This window comes from Onychomys torridus, chromosome 10 (genome assembly GCF_903995425.1).
Source record: "Onychomys torridus chromosome 10, mOncTor1.1, whole genome shotgun sequence".
Classification (NCBI taxonomy): Eukaryota; Metazoa; Chordata; class Mammalia; order Rodentia; family Cricetidae; genus Onychomys; species Onychomys torridus.
This window is the reverse complement of record NC_050452.1, coordinates 64,438,439-64,465,756: the sequence shown is the minus strand read 5'-3', so window position 1 is coordinate 64,465,756 and position 27,318 is coordinate 64,438,439. Positions and strand designations below refer to the sequence as shown.

At 42.1% G+C, this 27,318-nt stretch overlaps 1 protein-coding gene across 11 annotated transcripts in view; it reads right to left on the bottom strand.

Annotated features, from left to right (window-relative positions):
* Ldb2 (LIM domain binding 2) overlaps positions 1–27,318 on the bottom strand; it is a 345,603-nt gene that overhangs the window by 186,396 nt on the left and 131,889 nt on the right. For all 11 annotated transcript variants that reach the window (XM_036201312.1, XM_036201318.1, XM_036201308.1 and 8 more), the window contains exon 2: positions 19,807–19,909. In XM_036201312.1, coding sequence (XP_036057205.1) covers positions 19,807–19,909 — 103 coding nt within the window. The remainder of the gene's footprint in view (positions 1–19,806; positions 19,910–27,318) is intronic.

Sequence of the window (27,318 nt, the reverse complement as noted above, 5' to 3'; positions counted from 1 at the left end):
CTTATGTATTAAGTGACAGAAGATGGAGAACATTTGGAAAATTAATGAACAACTGTTAGCAGCATTCAGTGTAGAAGAAATGAATATGTGAGTGGGTAAAATAACATTTGCCATCCCATATTGAATAAATTCCCAGCTTAGATTGTTTACTCAGGCTTTATGCAAATCTTCCCAGTTCTGGTTAGCTGATATTTCTAGGAACTTGGAGTCTTTTGATAAAGGGGTAGTTTTGAATTCTGGGTCTAATTCTCCTACAGTTTGGGAAAGTCTCTATCATATGGATTATCTGTCTCCTAACCTTTGTGATGAAAGTTCAAAAAAAGCAATTGGGGTGGTAAGAGGGGGATAGGAGAGAGAGGAAGGGGGAGGGGAACAGAGGAAAAGGGAGGAGAGGGAGGAGACCATCTTCCAACTCTCCTACATGGACTTTAACTGAACACTCTAATACATGCCTGAATTGTCTTTTTAGAGTCTCGGTCCCTGTGTTGGTTTTGGAAACTCCCTTTGGTGATTTAACTGCATTGCATTTTCATGTTGCAGAGAATTTTTTTGAAGACATGGACAACAAATACTAAGCCAGGAAAGAAAAGAGGGCATCTTTTGAAATTTTAACTAATTTATATATGTATTTTGCATCCTGAGTGCAGTGTCCCCTCCTTCCTCTCCTCCCATTCTTTCCTTCACTTCCCCTCTGCTCCCCACCCCCTCTCCTGCCTCTGTATTCACCCAGAAAGGGCCAGGCCTCCCCTGGGCATCAGCAAAGCAGGCATATCAAGCTGCTATAAGACCAGGCACCTTTCCCTGTATTGAGGCTGGGCAAGGCAATCCAGCATGAGGTATAGGTTCCCAGGAATCAGACAAAGCACCAGGGACAGCCCTGCTCCCACTGCCAGGAGTCCCACAAATAGGCTACACAATTGTCACATATATACAAAGGGCCTAGGTCGGCCCCACGTAGACTCCCTGATCATTGGTTCAGACTCTGTGAGTTCCGATGAGCCAGGTTAGCCATGGATATCCCTGACCCTTCCGGCTTCAACAATCCCTCCTTCCTCTTCTTAGCAGGGCTCCTGAGCTCAGCCCAGTGTTTGGCCCTGGGTATCAAAAACAGGGCATCTATAACGGCTTTAAAACAACTGATTTTTAAGGAATAATTGAGTTTTATATCTGAATTCCAACTTTCAACTTTAAAAACTCCACAGTCAAAATGCATCATGAAAGCATATATTTATTTCCTGAGATAAATGAGGGAGGTTTAAATGTGCAGCAAAACAAAACAGAACAAAAAGAATTTTTAGTAAGAGAGTCCAATTCATGTGATTAATGGAAAGACAAAGATGAAGCTTGGCATTGGAGATGGGGAGGAGTTCCTGGAGATTGTACTGTCAGACCTCAGTAAATATGCCTTGGTTTTGTTTTAATAGCAACACGCCACGGTCTCTTCCATTTTAAAGAGCCCAGGCGGTTTTGCTTCTCTACCTGACAGTTTCTATCGTTCATCTTCTGGTCGACAGCCAGCTGTTAAATGTGACTTTCATCTCATTGCGTTTAGATATATTCCTGACTTTACACTGCCCTGAACGTGCCACTTGCAAGCCCTGGAGGTTTTCTAGGTGTCTATCACAGTGAGTTCTCTGGTAACAGTTGCTTAGCTACATTGCAAATCTTTTGTTCTTTGCCATGGATCAATCCCACCAGGCCTCCACTGGTGTGAGCTGTTCTTTTGACCGTCCCCCCCCCCCCATACCCTCTGCTCTTCTCGCTGCTCAACACAGCATGCCCAGCACTAACTCAGGAACACTCCGCATAAGCTTCATGTTTTGTCTCGTGCTAATCTGACACTTGTCTAATATAACTTGTGGAACTTCTTGAACATATCCACTCTGGTTGCTCATTCCTGTTGGAGGACTGGCCCCTGGATGACATTTTATTCATGACTATGAATATACATTTTCTTCTATATGAAGCAACACAATTACGGTGTCCTGATGCCTTACTATAATGTACACACATAGTTTCCCTGACAGGCGGACAGAAATTCAGCAGTAGTGATTGCTTGGAATATCTCTGTAATGTAACCTGTGTATTTTATTTACGATTTTAAAAAGGCTTATCCTTCTGATGATGAATATAACTTTTCATAATGAGAGCAAAATGCACAGTGCCACCCAGAATTCACTGGCCTGGAAAGATCGTCAGCCACAATGTGGACATAAAGCAAGCTTTACCTCTCTGCAGCAATCAGGAGCATAATTTGGTAATTACACGTGGTTATAATCAAGTTGGCCTGGTGCTTCTTAGCTGGTAATCCACACATGTATACACAGAATTACAGAATTTTGATGTCTCCAGGGATACTGAGCTTGCTGTTGTTCTAAGATCATCTCATGTGGGAAAAGTATACTCTCGGAAGACCTTCCATTCAGGGCAGACCAGGAAAAGGGCTCCTTGTATACAGGTACCGGCCTCCAAGCCTGAAGACCTGGGTTTGACCCCAGGGACACACATGGTAAAAAGAGCACTAAACCCTGCAAGTTGTCATTGGGCCTTGTTCTCTCTCTCTCTCTCTCTCTCTCTCTCTCTCTCTCTCTCTCTCTCTCTCTGATGTAATAAACCTATTTTAAGGCACCACAGACTATTAGCTTGTTACACCTATTACTTCCAACTAGTTCTTAAATGCTATCCATTGGTGACTAGGAGGCAAAGACTACCAAGACATCCCCAAACCTACATGGCATGTATATGTGCAACCAGGAACAATGCAAGACAGGCGAGAGGTACGGCATGTGAGCTGCCAGCCACAGGCAGGCACAGATGTAAGGGAGGAGGGTTACTTATAGAGGGAACTAGGGATTGAAGTGGGCTGTGAAGGTTGAAGGTTAGAAAGGAGAAATAGAACACCAAGGCAGATCCTGCCGCCCCACATTCAAGCCCGTCTACCCTCTCAGCCAACATACAAGCAATGCCCCCTTTCTTTTGTCTCACCTCCAAGGCACATTCACCCTTCGAGATACATTTCCCAACCTTGTACAACTTTCTGGTGTGCTTCTCCTTAGGTTCTCCCCTTCAATCCTCAACTATCTGCTGCAGAGTCTAAGGGAAGGCTCTCCCTGCTTCACATGTGTGTCAGCCCATGTATTTTGCTCATAGTACTTGTCACAAGAACCTATTTAACTTCAGAGGCTGGTATGGCTGAAGGGAGTCCAGATGGATAATCCCTGGCTCATCTCAGAGACATGAAGTGGGCAATGAGCTGTCCAAGGGGATACTTGCTTCCTGGGCAGTCGATATTGAAGCTGATCTGGGAGTGGTCCCTTCCTCTGGATAGCCTTTAGTAACCAATGATTACTGTGTTCTTTTTACCTCATTAACCTTCAGGATTTAAAATCTGATTGACCCAGAACACATAGTTATCTACCTAATGTGTCAAAGACAACATTGATCCCATTTTCCCCAGACTTCTCTGCTCTATTACCTACTCAGTGGCAAGCCTCCCAGAAAAGAGCAGTTTACAAGGCCCTCAGGTGTCCAGACTTGAAGTTCTCTGACACAAAGTGTAGAAAATAAACAAAAAGACTTTTCAAAAGTTTGAAGGGTGAGCTCAAAGAGTATTCAGAGTTTCACATCCAAGGCTTGTGGCCAGACCAGGCTCATCTCCTAGTTTCTCGGCCTGTGAGAAAGCATGAAGGGACTCTCAGTGCTCTGAGGCCTCCAGCACTCGTGGCAAAGATTCCATAGGCTCAAGCATACCAGTCTGTTTAAGACCTCAGAGCAGGGCTGGAGAGATGAGTTACAGAAAGCAAGTTCAGTTCCCAGCATCCACATGGTGATTCAAACCCATCTGTAACTCCAGTTCTGCAGTATCTATTGCCCTCTTCTGGCATCTGCAGGTACTGCATGCAATGGGGGGCACCGACACAAGCAGGGAAAACAGCCATACACACACAAACAAAAATAAATCAACCCCCAAACAATTAAAACACAGAGCAGCTTCTTCCAGGTAAGCTCCAACCAAGCAAAAGTATTAACCATTTCCCATAAGTATCCTCTATGCCTCCCTTGGGATGCCCTGGTCTCTCCTTCCCCATAGCCCTGCTCACCTCTTCTGTTTACCTGAATTCTACCTCTCTGTCTTTAACCTCTTGGGCGACTCATCTTCTTGATATTCACAGGACACTTGGTCTTATGAGGCTTCTTAGGATGTCATTTGTTATAATACAGTTACACATATACCATGTTCATGCCTGCGGGAGTCTCTTCCCACTTCCAAGGCATGCACTCACATAATTCCTTCTCTTTGACAGCAGAGGCACTTGTGACTATGATGGTAGCAGACCACACTATGGTTGTTACCTCCCATAGAGGACAGATTTTGCTGATATAATAGAAGTTCCTAATCAAATGTCTGGGGCTTGTTTAAAAAAAAAAAAAAGGAAGGAAGGAGGGAGGGAGGGAAGGAAGGAAGAAAGAAAGGAAGAAAGAAAGCCCCTGGAGTTGGCCTGGTGTAAGCAGTTGACACTTAAAGTCATAGAATTGAAATGAGGCAATTCCCTTGCTGGCCTTGAAAGAGCACATTTCTGTGTTGTATAGAGGACACACAGTAGGCTTTCAATAATCCCCTGGGTGTAACCTGGAGCAAGAAATTTTGTGCCACACATACGACACAGCTGTTACACTCCTGGATTCTGGGCAGCTGAGGTGACCTGCAGAAGACTGAGCCAGTTAAACATTTCACCATGGAAGGGGGAAAGGGATCATGAAGTCCCGCACCGGTACGAGGAGTTATTAGCAGTTGGTGGCTATAGGGAGAGTAATTTTTCTTTGGACAGAGGATAAGAACCAGTAGTTCTAGCCGGATGGTGGTGGTGGCGGAGGCAGAGGTGCACGCACACCTTTAATCCCAGCACTCAGGAGGCAGAGGCAGGCGGATCTCTGTGAGTTCGAAGCCAGCTTGGTCTCCAAAGCAAGTTTCAGGAAAGGCGCAAAGCTATACAGAGAAACCCTGTCTCAAAAAACCAAAAACCAAAAACCAAACCAAAACAACAACAACAAAAACCCAGTAGTTCACCCATGCCCCCATTTGATGACCCCACACCCGCGCACATATGGACAGCATGAATTGGACTCAGTGAGATTTTTCTTTCCTTTATCTTAAAGGGAACATGAAGTTGGGTCAATGATTAGAGGGATTTCAGGGGTATTGCAAGGAGAACAGGGGTAGATATGGTCAAAATACATTGCATCCATATATGAAATTTTCAAAGAATCTTTAGAATCATTTTTTAAAACAAGGGCTTTCCTCCTTAATCATTTCAAGGAACTAAATTCTGTCAGTAATTGTTAGCCTTGGCTAGACCCCAGTTTCCATTAACACCGTTTCAGCTTTGTGGTAACCTATACTTCCAGGCCATCCAGTTTGCTTGCCCAGAGCTCCTGACCCAGGAAAACAAAATATATATGGGTCAGGAGTATGCAGCAATCTGGTAGGCTACCATTAACTAAACAGCAACAAGATAGGTTGCATATCAGTGTTCTGTACATCACTGAATCCGAAGCTGTTAATGACTCCAATTGCACAGGACTATGAACTATTTTAAAGATGAGTCAAAGAACAAAATGCAATAAAATATAACCCACATCACCCATCTTCCTTCTAGATTACTCCTAATGAAAAAGAGAGCAGAGAACATGTTTTTGCAAGTCAGTAACAACTAGAGTCTGGTGTCTTAAAACAACAATAACAAAGTGAAGATATGGAGATGTGAGTTCTGCTTTCGGAATTAACTAGGTGGGTTGCTGTGACTAAGGCAGAGCCGAGTCAGCTTCTGGGTGTTATAATCATTATAGCTATGATTTGTTGATTATCTTTACGTACCAGAAAATGCTAGTGATAGATAAATATTGTTTTCATTGAAAATAGTAAGGCTCAGAGGGAAGAGGCATAATTTACAGGATCGTCACTGTTGAAGCTGCTGTGATCACAAGTCAGGTTGTCAGATTCACAACCCTGGGTTATTTGCCTTGAAAGTAAGGGTTTAGTGTGTGCTTTCATTGTGAGAACTGTAAAGGGCTTCCACGGCACATGGCACAGAGCGACCCTCACAGAGGTGAGTCACATTGGAGATCTTCTCCAGGAAGAGACAATGGCAGGGACCCCAAGTCCTGGCCAGGCAACTGCAGGCATCTGAAAACCCCCTCACTCACAACCGTGAAAAGGGAGTCAGGCGCGAACTCTCTGAGCTTCAGAGATATTCTCAGGGCCCATTGGGGGTGAGCATACATCTTCAAATTTATCTAAAGTTGAGCAAATTCATAATGACAAATGTAACAGTTCCTCTAAATTGAAGTTCATCGCTTGGCAGTCTGGGAGGTTTGGAAGAAGTGCCAGCAACAAGGACTTGGAAGGAAATGGATCTCCAGATTCCCTGAAAACATAGGGAGTTATTGTGGAAGACATATGGAGGATCCCATACTGCATGGCAGAAGAAAGCTTACAAATGTCAGCGTTGCCACAGCAATGTCAGGAGGATGTCAGCCGTCCACACTGAACTGCGAAAAGAAAGGGAAGCTGGCAGAGCCACAGGCCACGGAAAACGAAGTATTCTTAACCTGTGCTGTTCCCAGGAGGAGTGAGGGAAGAGGGGGAGGGCACATTTTTTTTTAGGACTGGAGAAGGAATCCCTCTCATCTAATCAGGCAACAGTCCAAGAGCTTCTCTGTTTATCGATGTCCAGTAGGGCAGTGGGAAGGGGCTGCCATGAAGCAGGCTTCCAGGGGAGAAGAATTAGAACCTATATTCACTAGGGTCTCACTTTCTTCATCACACCCGCAACACCTGCTTGGAACAGGTGGTGAGGATGGCGTGAGATACTGTCATTCAGCCCTGTACAGCAAATATTAACAATGGGTCTCTCCCGTGCCACTTAGTATCAGTCACACAGGCTACAGAGGGGAGCAGAAGACAGTTCCTCACATGTACATCCTCATCAGACAGTCCTGATTTATCAAGGACTTTTCCAGACTTCAAGCTGTCATTAGGACACTTGTCATTTTAACTCCTTAGCCAGGTCCAAAGTTTGCTGTTGAGTGCAAACAGCCAAAGATAAGAATCCCGTAAGTGACTCCCTCCCTCCCTCTTGAGAAGGCAGCACTCGTGTCTAAGGTATGTACTGTTTTTCTTAAAGGCTTTTCTCTTCTCTCAAGTCTAAATCTCTGCTGAAACCTTTTCTTAATATAGACCTCAACTTTGCCTCATACTGAAAAAAAAATTCATTATCCAATTCTTTTTATGAAAATTATAACATCAGAGCTAGAATTCCTTAGTTTGAACTCAAGGTACCATCAATACCTGTGTCTCTTTTTAGACAACATGAAGTATCCCGTGTATTCCTTATGTCCCTGGGAATGGACCATCTTCCCCACTCCTGAAGGCACTGAACAGAGAGAGTGTGCCGATTGAACACTGCCCTAGCTGGTAACAAAGCCCAGCGCTAAGTATGGGAGGAACACAGTGGAACCATGAACAGTCCAGAGATGCGATGGGGCCTTAGGAAAGATGCTGCACACAACAGATGAGAAACAGGAGACTTCCTGGAACTTCTGCAACTAATGCCAATGAGATGATGCTGCAGATCAGACTGGGTTTATACATCTCTGAACAGTTCCACCACTGAGCCTGCTCACACCGGGCTTGTGGGCCATTTTCTTAAATAAGGCACAGTGCTGGCCTGACGGTAGTTTAACAGGATAATTATCATGTGAAAACTAGCTGCTGTACTGCTGGGAACCTGAATAATGACTCTCATAATTACTGATTTGGGGCCTGTCTTTAACAAAAATAAAATAGAGTTCTAAGTACTCTGGCCTTTGCAGTAACTACAATCTGGTACAGGGTCTAAGTGTGGAGAGTGATTAAGGGTATAATTAGCAGTTTATTTGCATAATCAGTCAAATACTGTTTATCATTTCTCTTATAGACCTATTGAAAGGCAGTAGATAAGCATGGGATAGTCACATATTTTAATGCAACTTCGAAAAAATGGATTATTTAATTGTTTTCAAAGCTTGAGAGTAGGACTGTCCTAAATGCGTTAACTGAAAAGAACTGAGTGTAGTTGGATATACCAAATGCTGGAACTACTTCACACGTGTGACACAACAAATACTTTCATAGGAAATTTGTGATGTACAGTTGCATCTCTCGGATAAGTAGCTGACTTCAGTTTGTGGAATATGTCCAAGCATCTTCTTATTCTGAAAGCACATACATGGGCAATTGGCCTTTGTGTGGAAAGTATTTTGGGAGGTTGATTTGTGTAAGGGACAGGACAGTGACATGGAGATGATGCTATGTGGATCTGTGAGTGAGGAAAAACACCACACACTAGGCTGACCATAACTTGAGATGCTGAAAGCAAGTATATGTTCCCAGCATCATTGTAAGCCCATCCTGACATAGCAAATGGCATAGTTTTCAAGATGAAACCAAGGATCACATTAAAAGCAAGATTACTCAAAGGTCGGCATAAATAAGAAAGGGGAAAGAAAATATAATGCTCTGGGGACTCCAGATAACATACAGAACAGATTCTAGGTATAAGTGTGTTCTAGTTCATAAAATGGAGTGGTTCTATCACCATGCTGTGATGGCTTCATTTATTCCTTTAGATTTTTGAAGTATTTGCATAAATGTCAATTGTCAAATTCATGTATTCCTGACTTGTGAAGAAAACAAAGATATATATCGCAACAGAAAAGTTCCCATGCAAAACTGGGTTAAAGTGGGCACTGAAAGAAGATAGACCATCATAATGACAGACATGTAGAGCATAACAGTTGTATGAAGTAGATGCTCTTGGAATGGAGGCACAACACAGTGTACTCCTAAATGCAAACACTCTAACAGGACTTCTGTGATTGAATAATGACTCAGGAAACAGATCTTGATAGGAAATTTTTCATGGGATTTCTATAGCCTTAATGTAATATATCTGAATATCACTTACTGTGCTTGCAGAAGAATAATTTTTTTATTATTTAAAACAATTATTTATTTGTTTGTTTGGTTGGTTGGTTTGGTTTTTTCGAGATAGGGTTTCCCTGTGTAGCTTTGTGCCTTTCCTGGATCTCACTCTGTAGACCAGGCTGGCCTCGAATTCACAGAGATCTGCCTGGCTCTGCCTCCTGAGTGCTGGGATTAAAGGTGTGTGCCACTACCACCTGGCATTTTTTATTTTTTAATTAAATTTATTCATTATACTTAACATCCTGATCCTAGTTTCCACTCCCTCTCCTCCCATTAATCCCCCCAACCTTTCTTCACCACCCCCATCCACTCCTCCTTTTCTGTTCAGCAAAGGGCAGGTATCCCATGGATATCAACAAAATATTACATATAAAGTTGTGGAAAGACTAAGCTAATTTAAGCTGACTTCAATGAATGCTTTACTTCACCTGCATATGCCAGGTGTGTACACCTCTTGAAACCATGACATGAAAATGACAGTTACACTCTGAGTGTGTGGTAATGGATGTTTCCAATTGACATGCTCACTATGGTAGAGCCTTAAGGAAAAGGTTCACAGTAAGAGACAAGGCGTATATATGTCCAGGGGAAGGTGTGAGTGGTGGATATGGGGGGAAATAAGTGCAATCCCAACACTTAGGAGACAGAGGCTGGGAGGTTGGTGAGTTTCAGGAGCCTGAGCTATACAGGGAGGTCCTGGCTCAAAGTAAACCAAAACAAAACAACAAGACAAAATAAGAAAAGCTATACCTAAGACTTTCGAAGGTGGAATTCTTAAAAGTAATGGCTTGATTAGATCTTTAGCATCTCCAGAGAACAAGGTTTTATCCATTCATTTTTATGTATCCAGGGCACAGAAAATAACACATAGACAATCCTTGAAGAAGGTTAAGTAAATAAATAGGTCTGTGGCCTGAAATTATGTCTAATAAGATCCATTCAATAAGAAGATGCTAGCATTTACTTACTCATTGCTCAGGACTACTTATTTTATACAACTTGATGATTTAATCACAGCTTTTGTAGGCAAACACTCCAGTCGTGCATGGTCCAAAATGTTTAAAGAATTTTTCAGTCCTAGTGCCTTGGGTGCCATTTTAGTTTCAAGTCTAAAATTTGAACTTCAAGCCCTGATTCTCTCTACAGATTTGCAAGTTATTGTATGATTTGTTTTATATTCCAATACAAGATGAGATTGTGTTAATGCAAATGTTTTAAAACACGGGGGAAATGATAGGTGCCACACTGTACCTACAGCTACTATGCCTACAGCTAGATTACCCCACATGTTGACTTGCATTTGTATAAAAGTACTAGAGGGTTCATCAAGCCCATAGGCATATATAGACAGCCTTATATTTGCTGACTAGATGTGTAGCTCAGAGGTAGAGTGCTTGCATAATCTGTACAAGTACCTGGGTGTGATCCCCAACAACACAAAGAAGAGGAAGAAGAGGAAAAGGAAGAAGAGGGGGAAGAGGAGGGGGAGAAAAAAACACATAAGAAAGAAAAGAAACCTTTAAAGCATTATAATATGATTCAAGTGTTTAATAATTAAAGTACACAGAATGCTTTGAAATAAAAATATCACTGAAAACAAATGTTAAGAAAATTAATAAAGCAATTTCCCTAAATGTTGACCTTTGTTATTGTAGTTGTGAATGTTCCTGAAATGGTTGCTCTCAGGAAAATTTTGAGACAAAATAGTGTAAAGCTAACAACAATCATAATGTTACAAATCAAATAAGACATGCCTATGTCCCATTTATTTCTACCTTTGAGTAATATTATTTTTAATTCATCCTTGTAGTGCAGCACCTTGATTGTCCCATTCTCAGTGCTGTTGTTATTACATTGGAATTAATAGTATGTATGTATCTGTACCACTCTTGCTAACCTGCAGGCTCCTTTAAGGCATTGAGCATACAAACATATACCTGTTTGTATGCTCAGTGCCTACCCCATTCTGTAACATAGCAACCTGTGGATAGCTCATAATACAGACTTGAAGCTTTGACTCAGGCAGACTGTGATTTCTCTTTGTCTTCTGCTGAGGTGTTTCTTGAAGGGGAACTCAAATAGTTAGATAAGCACAACAGAAGCAGGACTTTAGTGAGTCAAAATACATTTTCATCTGACATGACGTTTCATGTTCCAGTCCCATTCAGCTGCTCTGAAATTTTTACAGTTTCATATTCAAACATGAACTGGGGTCATTCTCTCAAGGATGCAACATTTAACAAAGAAAAACAGCAGGATACAAACATAAATGTGATCTTTGCATGAGCAGAGGGCGATCTTGTAGGATAGTTCCTCTTCAACTTTGGCTTAAGTTGGCTTGCTTCCTTAGCAGCATGGAGACAGAGACGACCAGTAGAAAGCATATTGGAACTCTAGATGCTAACTGCTTCCTGGGCTAGCAAAATGGGTATGGTACCCTCTTGCAGTAAGCAGTCAGGCATATGATCGTGAGAAAGAACAACCAACTCCCTGAGTGTGTGTGTTGTGGAAATTACTTTAACTGTGTAAAGATGTATTGCATTTGTTTATGCTGTGGAATATTACTATAGCTGTGTAAAGGTGTGTTACATTGGCTTATGCTGCATTTGTTTAAAAGTGTACAGATATGTATTTAAATATGTAAGGGTGAGTTGCCTTTGTTTCACTTTGTCTGTGTAAGGCACCTAATTAGGCTAATAAAAAGTTAAACAGCCAATAGCTAGGCAGGAGAAGGATAGGCAGGGCTGGCAGGCAAAGAGAATAAATAGGAGGAGGAATCTAGGCTCAAGAAAAGAAAGAAAAGAGAAGAAGGAGAAGAGAACTGGGAGAAAGAGGGAGACACACTTAGGGCCAGAAGCTGGGCAGCAGCAGCCAGCCAGGCAGGGAGACAACAGGGGATTAAGATATGCAGAAAGAATGAAAGATACAAAACAGGTTAAGGTAGAAGAACTAGCAAGAAAAGAGCTAAGCTAAAGGCCAATCATTCAAAACTAATAGTAAGTCTCTGTGTCATGATTTGGGAGCTGGTTGGTGGCCCCAAAGAAAAAGCCTGGTACATATATGGCATTGTTAAGCAATATATTTCGTTTGTTTGTTTGATTTTTTTTTTCTTTTTTTAGTTATGATGTTTTCAACATATACTTGCGGTTATCAAGTCATAATCCCACTGTGAACCAAGGAGCATCTTTATGATTATAACCCAAATATGACGTTACTAGACTAACATTTTACCTGGCACCCTAACTTCAGGATAAAAAGTTCATTGTTAGGACGGTCATGTTAGTGTCTTCTTTCCACCATTGTTTATGGTACGAGCCCCTATTGTCTAGAAACCAAGTGCCAATAGGAATATATGTCATTGTAACAATTGGGAAGTTTACCTTGCCTTTCCCATAACTCATTATGGAGTAGAGTCATTTTGGATTGATGCTCTTATGAGGATACAAAAGTAGAAAAATACTCCATAAAACCAGGGCCAGGAATGCTTTGCACCAGGATTCCACAGTCACAGTCTCCAGAAAGCACATAGCATCCATTTTCTCCTATGCCTCATTCAGACCTCCCAATAGAGATGTTGAAGGCAGTCAGGGATCTGACTTGTTTAAATCTATGTATTCCACAATTTTCACACTATAAAGAAAAGATCCAGCCACCACCTAAGATTCCACAAAAGCTTGATTTATAACATATATAGGGCAAATAAAAACTCACCAAACCCAAAGATCACTCATAAATATGGGGACAATTGTATCTCCAATTTGGAAAGCACTTTAAATTTATTCAAAGCACTGTTTTGTCCATTACCTCATGTGCTCATTAGTGTGGTGTTTATCAGAGAGAGGATGGAGTGTCCCTGCATCTATTGTTATGGGCACTCTGTAACTTGTGATGATCTCAATCTGAAACCATGAATGGGAAGATGCACATGCCCGTTTTTCTCCTTCAACAGGCTGTCAGTTCATCTATTACTGCAGGCTTACTCTGAAGTCATTTTTTAATGACTAGTCTGAGACTTTCCATTAATGCCACAAGAATACATTGCCTGAGGATCTTCATTGATTGTACTAATTTAAGGTCAGCATTTAAATAAAATGATATAAAAAACATCCAGAAATTTTTATGATAAACTTAATACCTTCCAAAAGATGTCCACCATTCTCAAACAGCAAAAACTCTGGGTTATGAATGAATGAATGAGTGAATGAGCAAACAAACCAATGAACTAGTAAAGTAACAAATGAATATTGAATGGAAACCTTCTTTGATCCTAACTTAATTTGCTTCAAATCTATCAACACTTAATGAACTCTGCAATTGAAAAAGATAACTCAGTAAAATCACATTAGAGGCCGGAGAACCAAAAACCACTTAATGTAACTCAAACTTTCCAGTGCCACAGAGACAATGACATTTGTGTCATTCTGCAATGGAGATGCCACAGATACAGACACGGATGCATTTCTGTCATTAACCATCAAGGGCAGCTCTGAGGAAGTGAGTTCTTTCTTCAAAGAGGAAGTTTTAAATGCAATTGAAGGCAATTTCCTTTCATTGGCTCCCTGGGAAAGGAGATGCAAAACTGCAAGTTCCTAGCCAGGTTACTGACATTCACTTTTGATGTTTTGTTTGTTTGTTTTGTTTTGTTGTTGTTTTTAACCAGCACTTTATTCTCTCAAAATGGGACTTGGACATCACAACTCCTGATGAGCAGGTGTCATAACTATAGTAGTTTGGGGGTTGCTTCTTTAGATCTTAATCTTTCATTAATACGTGTTTCTTTTTTTTTTCCTCTCAATTGGCTACCAAATGCCTAGGAAGACAGTCCTGATTGTTAAACTAACCAAAACCAGACATCTTTCTGCCCTGTGCCAAGTGGTAGAATGAATAGTGAAAACCTACCTTTATTTTAATTCCAAATGCCTATCATGCTGTAGGATGAATGCATTCAGTTATGTAGCCATTCACTAACTCATGAAGTCATGTTCCCTTTCTGCACCAAGGCCGGCATTGAAGTAACCACGTATACATTTTGTAAGACTATGTGATGTGGCCATGATTAATAACTTGGTTTTGTAGGTGAAAAAGAAAATCCCTTAAGTTAAATACATTCAATCAGACACAAAACAATTCTAAGTAATTTGGGACCATGACACTGATGCTTTGGGGGAGAAAGACAAATATACAAGAAATGAAATTACTTCATTAAGGACCAAATCTTCAAGACCAGCTGTAATGTCCCTCTTGAGGTGGCTCAGGACCTACAGTTGCTGACCACATGAACTCTTCTAGGTTTCAGGAGAACACTGTGAAAATACTATTCATAGAAAGACACATGTACAGATTGTGGCCAAGAATTGCCTTCACTCAGTATGCTGCAGTGGCTATTGCTCCAGGGAACTTTGAAGCATGGCCACATCCCTGCCACAGTAATTATTAAGGGTGGTGTCCACCTTGTGCATGTTATCAAGGAGGGATTTTCTCAGAAATATACTTTTAATCATATAATAGTCTATAAAAGAGAAAGGAGAGAGAGTGAGACAGAGGCAGAGAGAAATATGAAGGAAATGATTCCAGAATTCCTGTGCTACAACCACAATACATGGAAGGGTGGGTGTGATGAGACAATAGCATGTTCCCTTAGGGGAACATGTCTGAATATATAACACATAAAAACACATATAGCAAGGCAAGCCTGAAGAACTTAGTCAATATTGCAAAGCCATCAGAGTTTTCAAAAGAAAAACAGAGATGGGGGAGAAAATGTAAAAAAGTGGGTGGTGATTTCCTCACAGGGGGACCAATCATAACTCTTCAGGCTACCTAATGAGACCTGGTGAGTATGGAGAATAAAGGTAGTTGTGGAGGTGGCATTCCTAAATTGTTTTATTTTGTTGATTTATTTTATTTGGAAAGTAAAATGTCCTCCTAACAGCTAGAGTAGTGTTTGGTCATGACCTTGAAGGTGGATGACCTTCCACAAATCTTCATTTTAGACCAGATGTGAAATCAAGATGGGATAACTTCTGTGCAGTGGACAACTACTGGAAACCTCATCCTAGAATTAAAATTATACAGAATAGTTAAAGGAACAACCAAAAAAATTAACCCAAATTGTCCAGGTTTTGATCTAGAGGGAGCAATAGACTCATTGGTTTTCAATCAAATAGCAATAACTAAGGCTCATGAAACATTTCCACAGGCTTGAAGTGTTGCTAAGAACCTTTGATGTATCATCTTACTAAACTTTCACTTGTCCGTGGAAGTTACCAATGTTTCTAAAATGGCTTATCCCAAACCATGCAGCTGGGCTGAGTTCAGGGATCAACCTAAAAGTCCCCTTTCCTATGAGGAGGGTCAACATGATGACATTTCTCATTTATTTCACCCCTCTCCAACTTTACCAAGTTAATTAAACACTCTACTTCCAAAGTACGGAGCTGCATGTATGTTTAACCAGGTTTCCTTCTGCTTTCTTCTTCCGGCTTATGTGGTGAACACCGGAAGTGGGAGTGGCTCCACTGGGCAGCTGGATGCAGGAAGAAGCAGAATCTCATTGTGGCTGTATTTTGCCTGGAAGTGCACAGCAGAGAGGTCTTGTGGGCTCTCACTTGCCCAGGGAGTCTCAGCGCCAAGCTCTACACACTGCACTTGGCAAGTCTCTACCAGAAGACAGGCTTCTGGAATGCTCAAAAGGCTTGGTGAAGGAAGCCAAGGCTGTTCATAGTTGTTAATAATAGATGCTGGTAAGTGTGCTACAACTAACTAGTCCTAGGCTCTTTGGTTATAACACCCCAGGATGGTATTATTATGTCTGCTCTTTCCCATGGGAAACAGAGGTTCTGTCATGTACTCCACATGGTCCTCTGGATCTCCCTCCAGAATCACTCCCCAGAAAATGTTTCCTGAATGAATTGTGAGCCATATACATATTTCCTAAGAATGTAACTGATACTGGCTGGATCTGCTGAGAAGGCTCCACTCCCAGCAGCACGCCACTTAGATGATTGTGACAGTCATAAGAAAACAGAGCAGACACCACAGTTCTGCTCTGCGCCTAAGAGAAGCAGAGAAAAGCAGGATACTTTGAGCAGTGGCTGATCAACCTAACTTAGGTATTCTCTATGTACTATAAAGGGAAGGGACGAACAGCACACCACACTGGGTTAGAGTCACAAGGCAGGCATGGAGAAAGCTTTAAGGACATGGATCACTGACTTCCTGGGCCAGCCCTCTATCTTTAATAAAAGCATTGTAATTATTTGTAACCCTTCTACCTGTTACTCAAAATTGGCATACTGGTGAAGTCATTTCTTTTCCCTTAATTATGGGGCGATGTGGGGACAGGGTATGTTGTGTGTGTGTGTGTGTGTGTGAGAGAGAGAGAGAGAGAGAGAGAGAGAGACAGACAGACAGACAGACAGACAGACACAGACAGACAGACAGACAGACAGGAGAAAAAAAACAGTAGACTGACCAATTGAATTTTCAATTAGCAGACATGAGGCCTAATGACACTGCCACCTACCCCCTATCCCTTCACCCCTCATTCCACCCACACCCCACACCCTCCAAGCTGCATTTCCATGTAATCTCTCCTTACAAAATCAAAAGGATTCTTGGGGCTAGGATGGAAGATGGAGTTTAGTTGGTAAAGTGTCTGGAGCATCAGGTTTGATCTTTAGCACCACATAAAAATAGATTTGGTAATAGAAACCTGTAATCCCAGCACCCAGAAGATGGATGCAGTCACCCACAACTTTCCAGGGAATACAAAGCCAGCCTGGGCTCTGTGCGATGATGTCGCAAAACAAAACAAAAAAGACACACCTCCTTTTGAGCTTGAAGAATGAAATACCTACCTATAATCTGCTTCCCTCTGGACAATCTGCTTAATCTAAGGGTGATCCACACCCCTGAAATTGCAAACCTCTACCTGCACTGGAAGGAGCGTAGCAGCAGGCCGGGAGCCTGGGACACAGAGTCATACAGCTCCATTTCTACACTTGTCCACTCTGCACCTTCCCATACTAAGTGCTGCACTCTCCTAGGAAGGTGCAGGCAATTTTCACATGAACCACTTATGCCCAGTCACATCCTATCCCACCCACAAGGAATAGAGTAAGGTTGGGGGATTGGGTAGGCTGAGCAGCAAGGTCAGGACAAAGGAGCTTTCTGGAAGGAGGGACCACTGTGTCATCCAAAGTACAATCACTTGTCAGAATTATTACACTACTGGTTTTTTTCTTTTCTATTACAGTAGATCCCAACATATATTTGAAAATGACAGCAGATGACTGACTATGGGTCAAGTTCATCCAGTATTGGAAAATCTAAAGAGCTGGCTTAAGGCTTGTTTTGCCACCCATTCCATTTGATGAACTAAACATTTCCCTAAATGTCTATTCACCTGTTCACTCACTCAAAATACTACTAAACACAAACTACAGCATGTGTGTTCTTGCATCAGCCTGAGAACTCAGCACTCAGCAAAACCTCCAACCCACTAGAGTTAGCATTAGAATAGAGGTAGCAGACAAAATGTAAATAAGTAAACACATATTCCAGAATTGCAGTAGCTCACAGATAGGACATTTATAACTGCAAGGCCTCTAATGACACAGACGAGGATGAGAATAAGCTCTTCTAGGAAAGGCTGTAAATCACCAAGGGACATTTCTTACTGTTTAACATAGATAATTGGGGAGATTTTCCTACAAATAATAAAAAAAATCAATTAGGTAAGTTTTATTTTTCTATCAAAAATGCAAATAAATCTGTTCCCTGGCAGTCATCAAGGAAAAAAACCTCAGCTTTGAGCCTAGGGACAGGCAAGTATCTTCCCAGCCTGGCGCACTGCGCCTGCATCCAGAATGGGTTAAGGTGGCAGTGTTCAAGAATACCACATAAACAGTGTGTCAGATGTTCTAGGCAAGTTTCATCTTCTCTGTATCCCAGTCCTGAGCTGTCAATCAGCTGTCACTGGTCCCCACATCAGCCGGGTGCGTACATCACCGGGCTGTCAGCGAGGCTGCTGATGAGACTCGGCTCCAGCCTGTCAATCATCTTTGTTTCTCTTCTCCACTCGGGAAATATTTTGGCTCAGAGAAACAAAGAGACCTGGGCAATGATGGTTCACAGTCAAGCATTTCCTCCTGTGGAAGGATATATGACTGCTCACTAGCACAGAGTCTGCCTCACCCGGGGGCGGGGAGTGAGTGTCTGGGTACAGGGCAAACAGAGAGAAGAGCAAGCATCTGTTTTGTCGGTGCAGGCTTTAAAACTGTAATTCTAGTTAATTCTCTGAGCAGGCCCTTATGGATCCTTCAACTGGCAAAGCCCAGGAACATAAAATCATGATAACTTGAAGTTATCTGAGCTCTGCCCCAGAAAAGAAACAAATGACTGAATGCATAAACAAGTCAGCTCAGAGGGTGGTGGCTGCTGGGGTAGAAATCAGTCATCATTGACTAGGCAGCAGGGGAAGGTAGACTTGGTGCACTGCTGAGCTCATTCTGTTCCCTACACTTTCTGCAATGCTGCTCTAGGGTCTGCAGTGCCTTGGGGAACTCACAAGGGAAAGGCAGACCCATCGTGAAGTGGGAGTACCAGTACTGGCACCAGATCCTTCAGACGATTGGCTGGCATACCAACCCTATCGTTCAAAATAGCCTACAACACCAAAATACTAAATAGATGCCCCTAGAACAAGTTGCTGCAGGAGAACAAATCCTTGATGGTAGACTCTTTTCTTTGCTAACACACAAGTCACTACATGCATATGTTAGCATGATTCACTAATATACCATGCAATAGATCCAGATAGTCCTAGATTCTCCAAAACACCCTTACACAAAACAAAGCCTCATTAGCCCCTAGTGACTTTTGAACATATTCAGCCGATACCAGTGTTTTGAACCATGTTTATCAGGAGCCTATTGCCTATCAATTGTCAAGTGCTCTAAACAGACTGCTTCATGATGTGTGCGGTCCATCATCACCTCTGGGTTTGCGGCATGGGGCTGCTTTCCCCCCTGACAGGTGCTTCCATATGAGTACTGCTGACTCTGAATGCACGTCTCTCTCTGATCTAAGTGGACATTAATTGCTTTTGTGTTGATGTATCTACAGCTCTTGGTCTGATAGTACAACCAGCAAATCTGATGCCTGACAAGTTGGCTGAACCTAATCAGGACAGATCAGCTGTTACCCAAGGTGCCACTGGCTGTAATTTTGGGATCTTTAGAGAGTTATCACTTGCCAGAAAGACAAGGAACTATAATTCTGTCAACACTAATCCCAAACTGTATGTTCGAAGCAGCTGTGGCTTCCCCTGTGTGCAAGAAAAGATAGCACTCGTCAAATAAATACCTGAGATCATAGATAAGCGTGAATTAGAGTATGGGGCTGATCCTGTAATGGTGAGGGACTTTTTTTTTTTTTTTTTAAGGAAACTTTCACAAGCAGAAGCATGAACCCTCAGGGATGAAAGGGTGTTGCAGACAAGACATATGCCAAACCCTCATCCTTCTGCTGCCCACTTATTGGGCAATTTGGTGCATATTTGTTCCACCCTCGAAATCATCAAATGCCCAAACAGTCTAAGCCTCAAAACAAAATCTCACAGTGGTGACTTGGGCTTTCTTGGTGGGAAGCAAGCACATTGTCAGGGGCAGAGAGGCATTATTGTCAAGCTGTCAGTTCAGGGTATTATGCTCAAACCCCTGTGGGGACTTACAGTCACAAAAATAAAGGAATATTAGGAAAATAAACTTCTTCCTTACTGTATCGCTTTGGTCCGTCTTCCAAACAAAATGAAAGAGTTAATGTGGCATCATCTTCGAAAAATTCAGTGGCAAACGCATCCCACCAGAGGTTGTCACTGTCCTGTAAAGAGACAGATAGGTCATTTATTTAACAAGCAAAGGCAAAAGCAGCAAATATGTCAAAGAGGGTGAGAAAAGGGGGCTTAAGAAACCAACAACAACGGTACAAAAAACTGGGGCTCCCTCCTTAGCATATGTATGGGGGTGTTCTGAGAGGGGATGGGCAGTGTGTGGTCACTTTTCAAATTAATTGCTTCAAATGTGGATCAAAGGATCAAATTACAGTTCACTAGGCAAGCTAATAACAACTCAACCAACTAAAAACTAATTCTTGAAGACACATTTGGAGAGATTTCTAAAATGTACTTTGAAATGCAATGGCTGTATCTTCATAAAAGGGTGGTTATTTGATATGAATACATTCAAGATTGTGGCTTTAGTTTTTTTGTAGGTTTCATTGTTTGCTTGGTGGGTTTTTTTTTTTTTTTGTCAGGTGTCTTGAGTCCATTTTTATTGATGGAAAACACGCTATTACAACCAGATCAACAATTGTCATTTTTTTTTAACGATTTGATCAAACAGGGACATTCATAGTTTCACTTTTTATACAATGATATCATTGTAACTAGACAGCCATTGCATCATTCACACACACACACACACACACACACACACACACACACACACACACACCTGTGCAGAAGCAACAGTCTTATGCTTGTGGATTTTCTTGAAGATTTTTTAAGGCAGCAACAGCTCACTTGTTTTAAAACAGTTATGAAAAATGGGAAAGTTCAGGAGAATGCAGGCCTCCACATCAGGCTGTTTGTCTTTCCTTGAGTGTTTCCCTTGTTTATCTAGAAAACACTTTAGGAGGGATGCAGCTGAAGGACTTTGAAATTGCTGATCCCCAAGAGATGAAGGGGCCCACAGCAGAGGCTGAGGCAATATCCAGTTTAGTGTTATTTACCCTTCAAATTCTTAAGCCAAACCTTTCTCCAGAGATTGCCTGTCTACTCTGGGGCCAGACTGGAGGGGAGATGGCTCCCAGCTGCCTGTCAGATGAGTAGGGTGCAGAGGGGAATCACTACTCACTATGTCACTGGGGCCCTGATGGAGAGAGACACTGCGACCTCCCTGCTGACCATTAAGCTGTTCTGCTTATGACAACTTTAAGTTGTCATCACTGGAAGGCCTCAGGAATGAGCCTTCATTCCTTACAAGAACAATTAAGAAGCCGGGGGAGATTGATGTCGCCCTCTCCCGCAGAACGGAAGAAGCTCAGACAAATGAATTTTTCCATCTCCTTCCTCTGGATTCCACCCAATAGTCACATTAAGGCTGATGCTTTTCTTAAGAAAACACAACAGTAAATACAAAATCACCCCAAAACAGTGTGTAGACTCTCATGCAAACTCCCACCCTGGTCTCCTTTGTAAAATATTTTATTGATCATTTACTATGTTTGGTACCACAGAATACACATCTGAGTAAGAAATTGGTTCCATCCTAAAAGCCCACTAGGGGAATATCAGATGGGTAATGTAAAGACAGTCTTGACCATTTCTGAGACCCCCATGATTCAAGATAGATACTGTGGAAGTTTCTAGAGCATTTAGAAAAGCCAATGAGTTTGGAAGTAGAAAAACCAGGTTGGGAAATAAACTCCACTTTGGAGTGCTGAACTCACTAGTTTATCTGAATTTAAGTTGCAATAGATAGATAGATAGATGATAGATAGATAGATAGATAGATAGATAGATAGATAGATAGATAGATAGAAAAATAAATAAATAAATGATAACAATCAGCCCTTAATGGTATTCAATGCTTGCCAAATGCTATACTATCTGCTTTTTCTGTGTTTTCCAATGTAATCCACAAATCTCTTATTTTTATTTTCATTTTTGTTTTCTTCTTTGGCACAAGGATTAGCTTCTTAACATCAGGAGCTTCATTTCCATCCTGCATCCTCCAGCCCACACAATGGTGTCAGGCTCATGGTATTCTCAATAGAAGTGATTCCATGAATGAATGCAGCTACTTGTACTGTTTTCTGAGCTTTGCAACTGCAGAAACTAAACCTTCATGGGGAAATGTGACTTACTCTGTATGCTCAGCCATCAAAAGGTGGGAATGGGACTTAGAATCAGAACCCGGGATGTCTGCCTTTTCTGGACCTCTGCTCTGCTGCAGCCATCAGCCACAGCTCCTGAGCTGTACTGTCAGAACTCATGCTCAGGTTTGCTAGGTACTATATCACTGGTAGAATTTGCTCCTGTGGACAAGGCTCTCCTAGGACAAGCCTATGTCCTAGGCATCCTATCTATTAAAACCCAGGTGGTTTAACTGACTGACTTCTTTGAAAATTGCAAATAACCACACCATGAAAGTAGTCAAAATAGTATCCACCAGGCAGGGTAGATGTGTGAGTGAGCTAGGTTAGAGGCTGTGAGGCTCCCACAGATGTGGAGTTCGGTGAGATCAAGAAAAAGCCTTCTCCCTGCTGCTGTCCACCACCACCTCTACATCATTTCTGGAGCAGGAGACAGTCCATGCTCAAAAGAACTGCATCGAAAAAAAAAATTCTACAAACCAATCTGCGGATGAATCGAGCTGCTTTTCAGGTTTCACCGGATTGCATCCCACACACCAGGCCCGCAGCATCTAGTTAAAAACCTGAGTGGAAACTAGAAAACCACCTTTCTGTCTTGCTCATTAGTTGGATGTCCACAGACTGGACTGGGTCACCACATTTATTTTCCGACAGTCTGACTCTTGGTCTCTGAGACATCAGCTGCAGAATGAACCAGTACAAGACACACACTAAGAAACAGCCCAGACTAGCGTGAGATCGTTGGGAGAAAAGAAGAGACCCGGGGCTAAAATGAGTTTGAGAACTGTCTGTGGATAGCCTTGTGTATTCTCAGAAAAGCTTCCACGAGAGTGAGCACAGGCATATGACCGAAGGAGAGATGTCACTTGATCCAAACTAACCACAGAAAAACAGGTTTGCAAGGAGTAAGGCATATCAGCAGCAGCACCCTGGAACAATTGGTGTTATTACACAGAGTCAAAGAACACCCCACAAATAAAGATGGAATGTTTGAGTTCAGATTGCCAAGCCCATACAGTGCTGGCGTTTTAGCTGACTGAGTTAATAAAACTTCTTATTGAACCCATACTTTATCCTAACCCAGCTTGGGAAAATCCCTGGACAGATTTGTCCAGGGAGCTTCACTGTTTGGTGAGTCTTTCTGTCTTGGCTGATTTTCAACAATCATAACTCTTTGCTATGTTTACAGCCAGCAGGATGGCCTAGTGAGGAAAGGTGCTTGCCACGCAAATCTGACAACCTACATTCAACCCTGGAACCCACAGTGGAAGGAGGGAACCGGCTCCTGACTCCTGAGAGTAGTTCTTTGGCTTCTGCATGCATGCCAGAGTATGACCAATGTTGTTTTCACATAGGCACATCTCACACACACACACACACACACACACACACACACACACACACACACGCATGCACACACTGGCTCACTCATACACTTACATATTCACGCACTAGTAATAATAACAATAATTTTTAAATTAAAAATTTCTGGGCTCTATTTTAAGTTAGAAAAGCATATACGTACAAAGCTTTTAGATTAATCTTTAGTTATAAGAGTATAAAATTAGTGTAGGGAAGGAAAGGATCTTGAAGAAAAAGCAAAAAAAAAAAAAAATATTACTAACTACTGAGCATTGGACAATCCTGTCTCAGCTGTGCATAAAGGAAGCTATCTGTGGAAAGTCCACACACTGAGACCCCTAGGTTAAGATCGGGACCCATAACCCAGTATTTCCAAGTGTTTTACATGCAATAAACTACCTTGTATTCATAGCTGCCCTAATTGCCTCCAACAAGTGGAGCTGGCAACCTTTTGGGAATTTATGTCCTTAACCCCTATGTTACCCTAACTTGAATATAGAAACCCTGTCTCTTAATGGCTGAATGACCTTTGCCAATCCACCTAACTCCTTTACATGTTTGTTGCTTTGATGAGGGACTACTAACCCTGGTAGTCTGTGAGGACTGAGAAGAAAGTTACGTGTCGTGACTCTTTGAAAACTTCTGTTCTGAATATTCATTATGTTCTCATTTGACGCGTATATCACTTGTAGAAAAGGAATTTGAATCCAAAAACGTTAAGCTACTCAGTAAAACTAAACAAGACAATGGTGCAAAAGTTTATATACGGTCTATCTAATTCCAATCCACATGCTCCCTTCCCTCTAATTTCTGCTGAAATGGTGATTTTTTTTCCCCCACCTTGGAACAGATCACAGGAGTTGGAACTAGCAGTCAGCTGGCATGCATTCAAGGATGCTTCTCAAGAAGTTTCTTCCTCCAGCCTTTTACAGATTTGGGTCTCCCCTGACTCTGCCATGCACACATGTTCCTGTAACCAACATCCTCTTTTGCTGCCTGCTACAGCTCCTGGGATGGAGTAGCAATCTTGTAGAATAAATCTATGTAAGGAAGAAGCTAGGCCTTCCTCAAAATGACCAATTACAGCCAGATTGACCCCTGCTGAACCACATTAGAACCCTCTGCAGAATGTCTAAGAATCCAAACTGGTAGAAACTTGGCTTAGCCATCTGATTACATCAGCAGTCATGTGTTACAGTGTCATTCTTGTAGTCTGGGAAATCTGGCAAACACCAAATCTTGTTCTCTTCTGCTGCCCCTTGGCTAGGGAAGCTTGTCAGTTTAGCCCCTATTGAAGTGTGCATGCAGGAAACTACTGTTGACTCAGGGCCTTACAGCATGCTTATGCACACTCCTGACTGGCCAATTTCCTTCCTAGAAATGAGCAACCAAGAGGGGAGCAAGAAGCAGGAATGCACAGGAGAGGTCCCAAGACCAGCTAATGAGCTTCTTTCTGGAGTACTGGAGGAGTCTGAGGAATCTGAGTGCAGAAGCACAGGGATGGAGGCAGCATTTGTGCTGAGGCTTTGTACCACATTGCACCCTCCCTCTCTCTTCTACCAGCCAGGACCACAGACATGCAGATTAGAAGTCTGCATTGAGGCAGAAACTCCAGAACCTGCCTCTCACCAACACTGCCCTTCAGGAGTCACCTTTCAGGTATGATTTCTCATAGCACAAGAACACATTGCTGACCATATTGAAATGAGGCAGGCTTTATTTACTTTAAAGACTAGAGATCAGAGACCAGGATGATGAAGATCTGAGGCCCATTATCCAGCACTGACAGCTATTCAAATGAGAAACTGGATTCCTTTTTAATGAATTTAAATGATAAATAAGAATAAGTGCCCAGGGTCTCCATGTCATACGGTATATTTCTCTCCTTCCCCCTGGAAGCAATTGTCTCTTAAAAATCATATGAATCTTGCAAGCCCAACTCCAATTTAAATGTATATTTGACCACAGATATATGCAACCCTAGTGTTTCTAATGTTTTATTTAAATGCTAAAGTACATTATTCTTCTTTAAACATGAATTTTTGTTTTCTTTTCATTGTTACATTAATTAATATATTTATTTGTACATTGTGTGGGAGAAGGGGCTCACACCTGCCATATCACATGTGTGGATGTCCGAGTTCAACCTCTGGGAGTCAGTTCTCTCCTTTCACTATGTGGGTATCAGGGATTGAACTTGGGTCATCAGGCTTGGCAGCAGGACCTTGATCTGCGAAGCCATTTTGTTGGCCTCATAACTTTAATTGTTTTATTTGTTTGTTTAGTTTATTCTGCTCTGCTGGGGATCATGCCTGGGATTTTGTGCACGCTGGGTCAAGTGTTCTATCACTGAGTAACATGCCTAGTCGTCAACCATCTGTTTAGAGACCCATCCACTTTGTAGCCTGGGGGCTCTTCTTTTCTTGTATAAGCCATGCTCTAACGCACAAAATGAATGTATTAAACTTTATTAAAACATTTTCCCACTAATTATCTCAAATGTCCCACCACCACGACTGGCAGTGCTGTAGTGAGAACCTTTGTCACACCCCTTTTTGTAAGTGTGTAGGAATTTCTCGGGGACAGACACCTGACGTGGCCTGAACTTAAGGAACATGCTGGGCTATTCTTCGGTTCTTTGATTAGGAAGACCTTGGACTTCTTTATTAAAGATTTCTAGTTTGATGGATGGATGCATAGGTAGAGATGAAACAAAGAGAACCGCTGAGTGATGTGTTTCCAAGTGGGATCAATAGTGAGAGCAACATAATTACAAAGCCAAGACCAACTCTGCCAGGAGGAGGAGCAGTTAGCATCCAAGAAGTAACAATGGAACAAAACAGTGAGTGAAAGTTTGTCTGTTCTTGCCTCAAAGGAGAAGGGTGTGTCAGGAGCTCTGTTACCTAAAAGGGGGACACTCCTTGACACTGTCCTAAGAAAGAAAGCACAGGTTCTTTGTGGTCCTTTGCAGTGACCCAGAGAAAAGGAGTCCTGAGGTTCCAGCACCCCAACTCACATGCATTTCCTATCCATGCACCTGTCACATGGCTTCCGTTTGGGGTACCTGCCCTTTCCTAGCAAACATGCATTTCCTGTCCATGCTGCTGTTTTGTATCTGAACTCCCTGTTTATCATTCAGTGGATATTAACAGGAAAACAAACTGGATCCCTTTCCCAACTCTAGAAACTACAACAGCATACAGCAACTTCCAGATAAATAAACACAAAATTAGCTAGGACTGAACATTGGCAAGGGTTCTATTGTTGACAATCCTCATATATTTTAATTAGGTAAAATATCATCGAAGTGCCTCTATCCTAAATAATCCCTCATATGCATTTCAGCGATTAAAATCCTTATTCCTTTTGTCTCACTCACAGGTGAGCCCAAGTCCCACTGACAGCCAAGTCACACATCAGGATGAGAGGCACACTCATGCCAAACAGCAGAAAAGATCCTTAATTATATTTAAGAATCCACAGAGGCATTTCCTCCCATCCCAGATTCTCTCCCATCCCCACTCTGTCCCTCTCCACCAAAAACATGATCCCGGTACTGGGGATGCCCCCCGGCATCTTTAACTTAAGCACTGACAGGTTACGGGGGATTTTTGCCAGAGTAATTATTTTTCAATTCAACAATAATGAGAAATTACCATGGCAACCACTCGTCACGTGGTGCACATATACCCCCTCCAAAGAATGAGCCACACTTAAAGCGTCTACTCCTTAAAAATGTGTGCATGGTTTAATTAATCTAAAACAGGTCAAAGTAGGGAGTGTCGTGAAGGGGTCTGAAAGCAGGAAGGTGGGCAGGGTGTTGACTGGCTTCAGTATCTTGTGGTCTAGACTGTAAGAATATCTCATGACACCCTGTCCTGTGCATATACATTGGCAACACTATGCTAATTTGTATCTTACCTTCATTCCAGTCACTCCCATTTACACAAGTCAGCTAAACTCCTAGAATAAACTGAAGACAAAGCAAATGG